Source organism: Macrosteles quadrilineatus, unplaced genomic scaffold (genome assembly GCF_028750875.1).
Source record: "Macrosteles quadrilineatus isolate MER2022 unplaced genomic scaffold, UCM_ALF_1.0 Scaffold_2__2_contigs__length_208266976, whole genome shotgun sequence".
Taxonomy (NCBI): Eukaryota; Metazoa; Arthropoda; class Insecta; order Hemiptera; family Cicadellidae; genus Macrosteles; species Macrosteles quadrilineatus.
Window position 1 is genome coordinate 65,982,822 of NW_026542595.1, and position 13,278 is coordinate 65,996,099.

The 13,278-nt window shown below is 36.2% G+C and overlaps 1 protein-coding gene across 1 annotated transcript in view; it reads left to right on the top strand.

Annotated features, from left to right (window-relative positions):
- The window catches only part of LOC128987671 (39S ribosomal protein L39, mitochondrial), a 29,420-nt gene that overhangs the window by 7,879 nt on the left and 8,263 nt on the right, over positions 1-13,278 (top strand). Inside the window, exons 2-5 of the mRNA XM_054408647.1 lie at positions 4,426-4,614; positions 5,903-6,145; positions 8,678-8,896; positions 9,942-10,042. Coding sequence (XP_054264622.1) covers positions 4,426-4,614; positions 5,903-6,145; positions 8,678-8,896; positions 9,942-10,042 — 752 coding nt within the window. The remainder of the gene's footprint in view (positions 1-4,425; positions 4,615-5,902; positions 6,146-8,677; positions 8,897-9,941; positions 10,043-13,278) is intronic.

Genomic DNA, 13,278 nt, shown 5'->3' on the forward strand with positions numbered 1-13,278 from the left:
AAGTAGTCAAGGCGATCTGCCCGGAGTGTGGGAACTGTTTATGACGATTAGATTAAGGTATCTGCATTCCTAAAATTCTATGGGAAGGGAGGAAAACGGGTCCGCGACGTAGGAAGTGGTGAAGGAAATAGTCAAGGCGAGCTGTCCGGAGTGTGGAAACTGTTTATGACTATTCGGTTAAGGTATCTACAATCCTAAAATGCTATGGGACGGGAGGAAAACGGGTCCGCGATGTACAAAGTGGTGAAGAAAGTAGTCAAGACGAGCTGCCTGGAGTGTGGGATCTGTTTATGACCAATAGATTAAGGTATTTGCATTCCAATAATGCTAAGGGAAGGGAGGTAAACAGGTCCGTGACTTAGGAAGTGATGAAGGAAGCAGTAAAGGCGAGTTTTTCAGAGGGTGGGAACTGTTTGTGACGATTAGATTAAGGATCTTGGTATCTACAATCTTAAAATGCTATGGGAAGAGAGGGAAACAGGTCTGCGACGTGAGAAGAGGTGAAGGAAGAAGTAAGGTGAGCAGTGTGGAGTTTGGAACTGGTAGCAGTTAGATTAATGTATCTGCAATGCTGTAATGCTATGAGAAGGGATGGAAGCATGCCCACGACATAGAAAATGGTGAAAGAAGTAGTAAAGGCTAGCAGTGCGGAGTGTGGGCAATGTTTGTGGCAATTAGATTAACGTATCTAAAATACTAAAATGCTATGGAAAGTGATGAAAACAGGTCCACGATGTAGGAAGTGGCCTAGGAATTAGTAAAGTATTAACATATTGTGAGAACGGTCTGTGGCAGTTAGATTAATGTATCTTCAATCCTAAAATGCTATGAGAAGGGAAGGAAACAGGCCCCACGACGTAGGAAGTGGTGAAGGAAGTAGTAAAGGCTGGCATTGCAGAGTGAGGGAACCGTTTGGGCAGTTAGATAAATGTATCTAATACTTAAATGCTATGAGAAGGGAAGGAAACAGGTCTATGACGTAGGAAATGGTGAAGGAAGTAGTAAGGCTTGCAGTGCAGAGTGTGGAAACTGTCTTAGGCAATTACATTAATGTATCTGCAATCCTAAAATGCTATGGGAAGAGAGGGAAACAGCTCCACGACGTAGGGGGTGGTGAAGGAAGTAAGTAATAATGGTGGGCAGTGTTAAGTGTGGGAATGGATTAATGTATCTGCAATTCTAAAATGCTATGGGAAGAGACTGTAGACTGAAGGTTAAAATGATTATGAAGGACGAATCGTTACATATTTCGATACGTATTCAATCGTTTACAATAGAAATTTACAACTGAGTTGACAACAGCTCTACAGCTGAGTTTTACTCCATAGGGGCTTAAACGAATTGTATTCCCTAAAGAATAAAAATGCTACTTTAGACCCGCAACGCATGCACCAATGACGACTGTTTTTACTGCAGTATGACAAAAACAACATAATATGAACCCTTGATGACTCCGCTCAATTTTGTGGATGCCTCTGCGAACGCCACCTAGTATAATCACCATCACATGTAGTCCTTTTATGCAGTTGTAAGTAGCAAAAATGGTAGAATCCGAAACTGTATGGGTTGATTTCTAGGGTACAGCTGGAACTGTACTGCCTTGTTTGGGAACAACTTTATGACTAACCCAGAGGTTTTAAACGTAAAATCTAAATGCAGGTCTCCGAAAGGGCCTAAAATGATATCTCTGTGTTTTTACACCCCTTCAATGCAAAACTATGTTTAGTCAATCTAATTACCTAATATTTATCTCTACACAAATGTTGTCTTCACTTAAAATTGTAGGTGAAAATAATTATGAAGCTCGGTGGAGAAGGTGGATAAAAATATAATAACCCTAATGACTCCGCTCAATTTTGTGGGTGCCTCTGCAAACGCCACCTAGTATTTAATTTTGCAATTCAAGGAAAAGCATATAAACACTGAGTTGGTTTAAATTAAATATTTAATATTTGAATTTGGGTTTGCGTACATATTATAATAAAAAAATCAAAAAGCTTGGACAATTTGATATATTTCACCAAATAAGATAAATGAATTGACACAGTGCCATATTTCTTGAGCAATCCTTGAATGAACCGATTTTCAAACAATTGAAACATAGAAAAGTCATAGAATGCCACCAAATAGAAGAAATGGGGATAAAGTTTTTAAAGAATTCAGTATTGTTCTTAGCCTATAATGAAAAACGCCAACAAGATGAAGATTCCTACAAACGATGAACGAGGATATAGCCGAAGTGCTACCAATTTTAGTACGAAACATGGAAAACCTTTGTGATATATTGCAGAGGAAACGCCTAGGACTAAATAAAACTGGTATGGCAAGGCCGTTAAATATATGTTTTCATAAAAGTCAAGTGCGTCCATCCCTTCCAAAGAAACTTTCTTGAGAATAAGCCTTCCTTTTCTCCGTAGTCAGCTAGACTTTCTCTTACTTTTAAGACGTCCTAAATTCAAACAAAACCTGTGGCCTAAAGTAGCTCGCCATTATATTAGTTACTGTAACCAGTTTAGGGGCAATCCCACATCTTATGATGTCGAAATTATTAAATGCTAGTCAAGCAAAAATTGCCAGCCAGTACGAGAATATCAAGTTGAAACTTGCATATTCAGTTCACAATATTAAATTTAACAAAACCTGTCTCAGACATGATTTAACACCGAACTATGTCCAGATAATTCGTTATATGTGTTCGTGTGTGTGTTTGTGCTGTATGTTGTGAACTGTTATTTGTTTTAACCCAATGACGTCCATTGGACTGAAGACTCAAAACTGGCCCGCCTGATGATGGTTGGGTTAAAACAAATAACAGTTTTCACGACATACAGCACAAACACGCACACAAAAACATATAACGAGTTATCTGGACATAGTTCGGTGTTAAATCATGTCTGAGACAGGTTTTGTTAAATTTAATATTGTGAACTGTATATGCAAGTTTCAACTTGATGTTCTCGTACTGGCTGGCAATTTTTGCTTGACTAGCATTTCATAATTTCAACATCATAAGATGTGGGATTGCCCCTGAACTGGTTATAGTAACTAATATAATGGTTTTAAATACCTTCAGTCACCAGTTCAAATAAGTCGGCTGTTGCGACCTAGGTTTCAGCACGAAATTGTACCATCATCAGGCGGGCCAGTTTTGAGTCTTCAGTCCAATGGACGTCGTTGGGTTATAACAAATAACAGTTCACGACATACAGCACAAACGCGCACACGAACATATAAAACGAATTATCTGGACATAGTTCGGTGTTAAATCATGTCTGAGACAGGTTTTGTTAAATTTAATAATTTAAATAATAATCTAATAAATAAATAATCTAATAAAATAAATAATTTAATATAATTTTGTACACTAACACCGGGCTTGTAGAATACTTTACATCACGTAATTATTAACATATTTTAAGATTGAAAGAATACGTTTATCGTTGTATTCTAATGCCCCGGTGTTAGTGTACACACTCTCAACAAGTAGTGTTCCAACAGCGCAAGGCATCAAAGGTACGAATTCACAACCCAAACGACTTAACATAGGCTATCACATTTTTTTTAATTTCAATATACAGATACATTTTCCCCCAAAACAAACAGCTAGGCCTATTTTCAAAATTAAAAAAAAAATTATAAAAGAAAATTTTTAATTAGCTAGTGATTATTATCTTATTTTTCCACACCTGAATGCCAATTTTGGTGAGAATCACATTACCCATTCTCCCTGTGAATTGGTAACAAAGATGAAAAATTTACTACTTTTAAGCTCCATATCTCGCGTAATATTCAAAATAGAAAATGTTGTCTTATATATTTGTATCTCCAATTTTTAGTACAATTGAACAATAACAAAAAATAAGACATCAAATTTTTGACCAAACACCCTTAAATAATTTTCTTCTGTTGTAATAAAGAAGTTTTTCATAAAACTTCGGTGGAATGTAGAAGTAAATATTTGTAATTTTCTCAAATCATAATTCTTCTTAATTCTTAATTCACAATGCTGCGAGATGGATCAGTCCAACTTGACAAATATTACCTCTTGATTAAAATCCATTCGGTTTCATAAATCCCTGTTTGTTTATACAGGAAATTGTTGCATGGAATAACAACTCTTGGATTAAACTGTATGAATTTACTTAAGTAACATAGTTTTAAGGTTCTGTAACTGTCAATATGTGTTAAAACGTTCAAAATTTTCATAAGTTCCCTCCCACTGGGAATATGCCTGGCCCACATCACTATATATATTTGTTACCGGTATTGTCTTATTATTCCAATTTAGCCTCACTAATAAAATAGTAAGAACAATAACAGTTATAATTCAACAACAGGTAATGTAATTAAAAGGCAAATAAAAAGTATTACAAAATACAATTATTAGCCTAGCACTCAAAGGGCTAACAATTATTTTTTTTCCAGGAAAATCAAGTTCCCTGCCATTGAGTGAATGTATTAATAAAAGAAATGCCTTATACAATGCTGAAGTTAAAAGGCAAAAAGAAAGCATTGGTAGAATTGAAAAAATAAGTGTCTGCTATGAAGGAGTGCCAAAAAATGAATATTTTGCGATGAACCGACAAATGTCCACCCCTTACCATGTTGCATTGCGTAAGTTTTAAATTGTAGCCTAATCTGTTCCATAATTTTTTTAGTGTAAGATGTCTAGTATTCTTATTTTTAATACAGCATTATATTATATATGAAGTCGTCTGCTATATAATTATTGGTGTAGTCTGTCTGCTAGTCAGTTCAAGTTTTTACAGTTATAATCAGTTTATTGTTGTTTTTAAAGCCCTCAGTACAAATAAAATGAAGTGTGAGTTATACTACACATTCAATCGATACATTTAACTTATTATTTAATTTAAAGAGTAATTACTCACATTTCTGCAAAGACTAGGTTATGCATGCTGTATTTTGATTGCATTAACTGAACAGTTCACACGTTTAAGATTGCATGGAACATATTTATAAATAACTGTTACGAACTAATTATGTGTATTCTGAATTAATAGTCAAGTAATCATTTAATTGCTTTCTAATTGAAATGATTTTGGGCTCACGAGTTGTGTTGTGATTGAGCATGTTCTGACTTGAACTACTGTTGGTACTTGGAACTGACAACTGACAATCAAATCCGTCTGCACACAGAGTATTCCAAGCTAGTCAGTTTTAGTTTCCATGAAGCTGTTCTGTTCTTCAAACAGCATTGAATAAATCCTCTGATTCATTAGTTTGACATTGGCACACAATTTTATATTATTATATTCTTAAATTCTTATCCATTTCTTCATAGTTTACATGGAATTGAAACTTGGGCAAACCAAAAATGGTAAACCAAATATTATATACAATAATTTTAAATTCAGACAGAACTGTAATTGATTCAGTTTTGATTATTTTCATTTCCTGGTTCTTGGTTTTTGATTTAGATAATGATCCAAGATATGCAAATCTGTAAATTATTAATTTAAGATAGATTTAGTTGACACCATTCAATGTACAACACTGTACTTTATGAATAAAGCATATTTGATTTGATTTGAATATGGCAAGTCTCTAATAATTGTGTTGTCTAGTGGTATAGCCAGGTTTAGAGCTCCAGGGAGCAGTATGGCCCAAGCCTCCCTGCAAACATTGAAAGTCATCGTGCAAAATACATTATACAGTTGTACCAACATATCCGACCATGACGGGATTGGGCCATCATCAGTACAGCCAATAGGTCAGATATTGGTAGGAGCCTATCTTGCAGTCTCGGCGACACCAGAGATAAATGAGTTCATAGCACACAAGTCTGGCTGGGACTAGTGGATAGTCAGAGACTCTGGGACATGCATCGGCCCCTTTACTCTGATTGTATATTTCAGTTGTTGAGTCAATGTGGATGTTGCAGATATAAATGAGTTCATAGCACACAAGTCTGTGCTGGGACTAGTGGATGGTCAAAGACTCTGGGACATGCATCGGCCCCTGGACTCTGATTGTACATTGCAGTTCTTGAACTTTGTAGACTCCGATCCTCACCACTGCAACAAGGCATATTGGCGGTCGTGTTCCTTCTTACTGGGAGCCCTCGCAGAAACATGCTTCAAAGATAGCATCCACTGTAACCTGCACAGCTTCCCATCTCCCAATGGTCAGTAATCATCTCACTGATTGGTTGTAATATACAGGTTTGTATTATTCTTGTCATGCAGACTTAGATAAAATGTCAAGTCTGGCCAAGGTGGCACTTAGCAATAAAGTACGTGTTAGGTAGGGGAGGCATCAGCAAACTGACAAATTATTTTTTCCATTAGCTTGACGTTAAAATTGAACACCATATGTAGGTAGCCTAGTGGTTAAGATTCATGGAAGCATGCAATTTACAGTTGGCTCTCAATAATCCACATCGACATTTACTAGTCCGTTACGCTCGGTAGTCCGATGCACCATTGGGTGGCGGTGTAGTACTGTAGTACAAAACTGTACTGTACTGTACAAGTGTTTCACATCGCTGCAGGCAGACGACAGTCTGCTTCCGGCTGTCACAAGTAGGCCTAGACTACTAGACTCGGTCACAGCCAAAGGCGTTTAGTGAAAAGATATGCTATAGTAACTATGATCAGCTGTCATAATAACAGTAGAATAATCTTTAATAATTTTAATCATTACTTGATTACTAACTATTGAGCATACTTCACTATATTTATGTCCATGCCCTTCACCTTGCCTCATTCCCTCAAATTGCTCATTTCACTGATTTATCTTCATAATCATTTCCGGTACCTTCTTTACAAATTACTATTACTTTTTTTATTATTTTTAAGAGATTGATTTTTAAGTCACTGATAGCAACTAAGCCTACCCACAGGCTTCGAGCCCATGTAGGCCTATTTCCTAAACATTTAATATTGAACATCGCTTTCTGTTAAACCCACTATTCTTTGTCATTAGTATTATCTTTGACTATAAATACAACTGGACATTCCATCCCCATGTTAAATTTGTAGCCAGTTTTTTTATGTGAGCCACCGACTGTGCTGATCCAAATTTCTAACTTCTGTCAAATACACCAACTGTTTCACCAAGTCAAACTAATGGCATTATTTATTGTGAGCTATAGCAACTTTTATCATACTAATATTATAAATGTGAAAGTTGTGCAGTGGTGTAGCAAAATTTGGAGCAGGAATGGCCCAAGCCACGCCCCACTACTGGGGCGTCCGGGGAAAAAATTATAAAATAATAACTGTAAACTAGCGTTTTTATGCAATCTAGACATAATAATAAAAAAAAATATTTGGTATTTTTATTGGATTTATTATATTTAACCTATTTTGATTAGGGTGTTTGAAAATAAAAACATGAATATAAATTAAATTCATTGGCCGGAACTTATCCTTATTTAGAAATCTCCTCAAAACAGAATAGCTTTACCAAGTGCACGTAAACAGGGGGAACTGAGCAAAGGACGCACGAATTTACAAATGGCGAGATGTCAGTGAAGTTTAAGCACTTTCTTAGTTAGAAGATGATGCCCGTTTAAGGCATAGTTGAACAGTACAAACATAAATCCTTTCCTACTTTTTTTTTATCCTACAGGTTTTTTGACTTTGTGTAATAACTAAATCGGGTTTTGGCGGGCCTAGCAACTTTAACTCAACTTCTCTGTTTAAAACTTACCACCCGCATACTTTGTAGAAATATTTTTATCCGAATTCAAAGTTCATTAGCAGCACTAAACAACACTTCTAAAGAAACAGTGGTATATTAATAAAGTAACAACTCGAATACTGGCGCTTGCGGCACAATAAACATAAAATCACGAATCAATACAGTGTTCACTTATTTGACTGATCAGTGATCTCATAATAATTGTGGTTTAGTTGTTGTGTCTTATTGTATTGGTGTTGTGTTGTAAAAAAAAAATCCTAGCCTGGTGCTGCCCCCTAGTGCTTGCCGCCCTGGAGCGACTGCTCCACTCGCTCCACTGTCGCTACGCCACTGAGTTAGTGTGTTTGTTTGTTCAATCACGCATTAACTACTGGTCGGATTGGGCTGAAATTTGGCATGATGATAACTCACATTCCCGAATAACATGCAGGCCTACCTATTCTTATCTCACAAATAATTTCCGCCTCTGCTTCAGTGGCTCTTTAGTTTCTTATGTTAACCTTAATAGTAGTCATATTTAAAAGAAATTAAAGAATTTTGTCAGCTGTTTCAACTAAACAAGTTGGTTCCATGACATTCAATAGCATTAAAAACTTATAAGGCTTACCAACAGGGTGCAGCACTTTAACTTTTATTTTCTCCCCCTATACATCATAGCATATGGAGAAAGTATTGTTTGTACAAACAAACAAGAGACTAAAAGAAATAGGCGTAGAATATCGGAACGGAGAGGCTAGCGTGTTGGCGCGGGTACCAGCTCCAATATGTTTTGCCGCCACTACAACATTGACATTACATGTATTATTTAAAACCCACTCCACTACGCTCTAGCCTCCCGCTCCACTATGTTTTCACCCTAACCAACACAATTAAGTTTTATCTATGCTTATTCTGTCCCTATGTCCTTCTATGCTTTCTATACTTTATTTATTGTTCTTCATTTTTATGAAAAACTCTGTGAGCAAGTAATAAGTCTTTAAAATAAAATGTTAAAATTTCAATTTCTTTATAGTGAAGAGTGGCAGTTTTGTATATGACGTTCAACTGTCTTTGGATGATTGGACGCCAAGCAAAGACGAGCTGCGTATCTTGTCTGCGGAGTTCAGCAAGCTCTGTCGACAACATCTGCCCTTTCACCGTCTTGATGTAGATCCGGAGGTAGCTCTGGAGATATTCAGCTACAACCCCTTCAAATCCTCACAAATACCTGACATCGCAATGAACAGTCCAGGTAAAGCCTTTCTCTCATTATTTGTTCATGAAGCCGTGACCCACTTGTTATTTGCTATGCATGTGCTATTAATTATTATTTATTATGTTTCAAACGCATATTGATTTTTTTTACTATTACCGATTGTATAGCTTTGCATCTTTGTATGTAAGGTATTTGTTTTATAATTGTTTTTGTCGTAAAATAAATAAATTGAATTGAATTAAATTGACAATACAGGCCAAGGAGTAAAAGTTGATTTCCATTTTATAAACAAATAATTATTTCAAGGCCACTTCTTTAATTAATTTATCAGGCCTACCATTGTGTGAACACTTAACATTAAGTATTCATTAAAATTGAAGTTAATAAATAAGAAATAAATAATCAGACAATTTTAAGGGAATATTTTAGTGAAAATCCAACCAGATAAATATTCTATTTGTGGGGGTATTTTGTCTTATTCTTGCTCAACTATTATTTTGAATCATAAGACTGTAAACAACACTTTTATGTGTGGGTGGTAGTCTCAATTAAAACTTACAAGAACAATAAAATTCCTCTGAAAAGTTTATAAAAAATAATTAATGAATTAAACCTTTTTTAGTCTAATGGTTGTTGTGTAAAAGAGAACAGAAAAAATATTAGTATTATTATCTTGCAAAAAAGAATAAAAATATATATACATATATGTCAAAGAAGTAAAAGAAATATGTCTACTATGGTGAAAACATTTAAAAGAAAACGCAAAATACTGAAATACAATTATTAGCCTACTAACATTTTATAATGCAAATACTCTAAGTTAGACATGATGTACTAATATTAAGAATATAACTGTTCAATTTCATAATTTGATTTTGTTCAAAGACTCTTTTTTTAAGACTTCTTAATAACGCTAGTTACAATAACAGGAATAACAGTAAAAATTTTTATGATAAATAAAAAATACACTTCTTAAATTATATGACAAATAATGAGCCTGCACTGGTGAATGCATAGGACTGAATCTGCTGTCGTACAGACATCTAGCAAGAGTTGCTTTAATTTACCGTTGTGTTTGTAGGCAACAAAATCACACTGTACAGAGTTGGAGATCACGTGGACATCAGTCGAGGGCCGATGATCAACAACACGAAGCAGATTGGTCGAGCAACCATCACTGCTGTACGTATATACAGCAGATTTATCAATATTGGAAGAAAATAATTTTTCACTGAGATAGACACAATCAATAGAAACAATTTTAAAAGAACAGAATTTATCACTATAACCTTTGACTATTGGATACCGAGGTATCCCTTTTATATGGACCAGCTGACGCCGTATTTCTTTTATTTATTTAAAAAGGATGTAGTTTTGTGAGCCAGTTCCAGAATGCACTAGAGTCTAGAACTCAGATGTTGTGAGGTGTTTAGTTCGGGTAGGGTCACCTAGCCTAAACTTACCTCCGTTCGCTCGGACAGCTCGAGTAGTCCAGGGTTCTCACGCTAACAGTCTCCGTCGCTCGCTACCGCTTCTCGGCCCTCGTAAATTTGCTATTGCGTCAATCTACCAGTACACGAGTACACCCTGTGTACGTCGGCACATCGACGCACCGAACACTAATTGCCACTATAACGCGATGTCAGCACAGAGACGCATTGACAATGAACAGGTTGATTCTAACTAATATGCGCCTATGAATAAAAAGGCAAAGTAGACTGGGAACTAAAGTAGAGAGCCAGCTCCTAGGCTTAACAAAAGAAATCACTCCTCAAATAAAACTAAAAATAATCTTCTCGTAACAGAAATGTCACTAACTCGCGATAATTAAATAAAATAAGTCTGGGCTTATATGCCAATGCACTTCTTGCCCCTAAGGAAAAGAAATAAAAACACTTCATATGAAATAAAACAAAACGTAGAAGGCTACTGCGACACTACACTCGCAGTGTCGGCCGGTAAACTACGATAATCTTAGTTCTTAACGACCTAAAATAGCCTAATAAATAATAATGTAATTTCACTCGCCAAAGTGAATACGAGGAGGGATACAACACATACGCTAGCTATACATTGTACTTACGTTTTACAATATTTAAGTATACTCGATTGACGAATAGGTGTTCCGCATACCTTTGTCTGGATACGTTAGAAGGATTCGACACACAGCCCAAGGGTGCTTGGTGTGCGCGAACCTCTCGCTCGCTGCAGACTGACTTAATAATCCTCTACTGTCCACCGGTCTCGGCTACTCCCCACCACCGCTACGGCAGCACTCCGAGGTGGCACAGCCGAGTCTCAAACTATGTAAGGCACTGGCCAAGTAGATCATTGTTGCCGTCGTGACGTAACCGACGCGCTCGCATCGTTCGTGCATATAAATTTTTAAAAAATACCCCTAACACAATTTGACCATTGCAATGTATACATTGTTTTTTGTTGCTGGTGACATATTTAATGGGTCATAACAGTTGATATGGCTCACTGTAAGTAGTTTGACTTGATAAAGCAGTTTGTGTATTTGACAGAAATCTGTCATTTACAGATTATCGCACAGATTATGCACAGATTATCGTTGGCTCTCATCAAATACGACGATTTTGAAAAAAACTGGTGACAACACATGGTGATGGGATGTCTAGTTTTATCAACGGTCAAAGCTATATACAGTATAACATATGTCACATTCCTTTTGTTGTTGTCTGTTTTTTTGGCTCAGGGCTGTCTGTTATGCATAGCCCCAATCGATCGATCTTATGCAATCTGCTGCTTTACTAGTTACAAAGAAAATCTAGAATCTACAACATAGGTGTGTCACCCAGATCTCGCCTCTGGTTGGTTGTCATTCCATTGCACTAGTCAAAAACTTGCTACGGGAGTCAAAAGGATTCATTGTCTGTACCGTGCTGCTACCTAGCATCAAATTATGAACTATGTCCACCATGATTATTGGTAGCACATTGTATTGAATTACGATTTTGACATTAGGTGGTGACCCCTTTCAGTCTGGGAATGCATTTTCTACAACAGATTGGATATTTGGTTGCAGTTTACAGAAGTTTGAAGAAAACAAAATCTCTTTTTTGGTTTGGTCTATTTCAATTTTGCCATTCCCAATGTCCAATAGTTATTTAAAGAATGTTTTTGCAACTGTTACTTTCAGTAAATATACACGCATGTTCGTTGGAAGAGTATTTTTTTCAACACTGTACCATAAGTAAGATTTTTAGGCATGCGTTTAGCTGGTTCACATGAAAATATGTCACACAAAAATATTGATTTGAAATTCCCTGAGCAACACTCTAACTTAAAACAAAACCCTTTTGACGGATCTGCATCGTTAATAGTGGAGGATTTAACCGTTGCTGAATGCACAGGTGTGCTGCAATTAGGGTTTAATATATTTGGACGTATTTAAAAGTAAGATAGTTTTCGGTGCTGCATTCTGTGGTAACAGTGTGGCACTTTTTCAAATCATGACTAATAAAGAATGCTGTGATTATTCAAAACTACAAAACAGATGGTAAAAGTAAACATCTGTTTTTAAATAATATTTATTTGTAAACATTATAGTTACTTTACATTATACAGGGTTAGGCAAAAGTCTGGAACCCCCCAGTTAAATTTTTAACGTGTTGCAGTAGGAAATCCAAACTCGGCACATATGTACAACATAAGAAATTGTACTTTTTCATCAAAGTTACAACTTTGCCTCAGCCCCCAAAATGGGGTATTTTGGGGGCAGCCTCAAATTTTCAAATGTAAACACCTATCATGTGACCCCTCATTTTAAAGGGTTTATCAATAGAAATTGAATGGCGCAAACCAGAGGGCAATATCGCATCCCTAATCAAAATGGCAGTCATTTTGAAATATACCCTATTAAATTTTTAACAGATTATAGCAGGAAAACTAAACTCAGCATACCTTTATAAAAAAAGAGAATTCACCTTTTGGCCAGTATCAAAATATGAAATTTTTAAAGTTAACTGGGGGTGCTTTTATCTTGCTTGCTCATCTTAAATAATTAAAATGGCTGCCATTTTGGTTAGGGGTGCGATATTGCCCTCTGGTTTGCGCCATTCAATTTCTATTGATAAACCCTTTAAAATGAGGGGTCACATGATAGGTGTTTAAGTTTGAAAATTTGGGGCTGCCCCCAAAATACCCCATTTTGGGGGCTGGGGCAAAGTTGTAACTTTGATGAAAAAGTGCAATTTCTTATGTTGTAAATATGTGCCGAGTTTTGTTTTCCTACTGCAACGCGTTAAAAAGTTAACTGGGGGGGTTCCAGACTTTTGCCTAACCCTGTAGACTTCTGAGCCGATTATATGGTATTTAATTTAAAATTGATTTTTGTGAATCTAATGGGAGTCTATCCTCGTAAGCCTTTATAGCCTAACTCCCTAGCCTTCTAC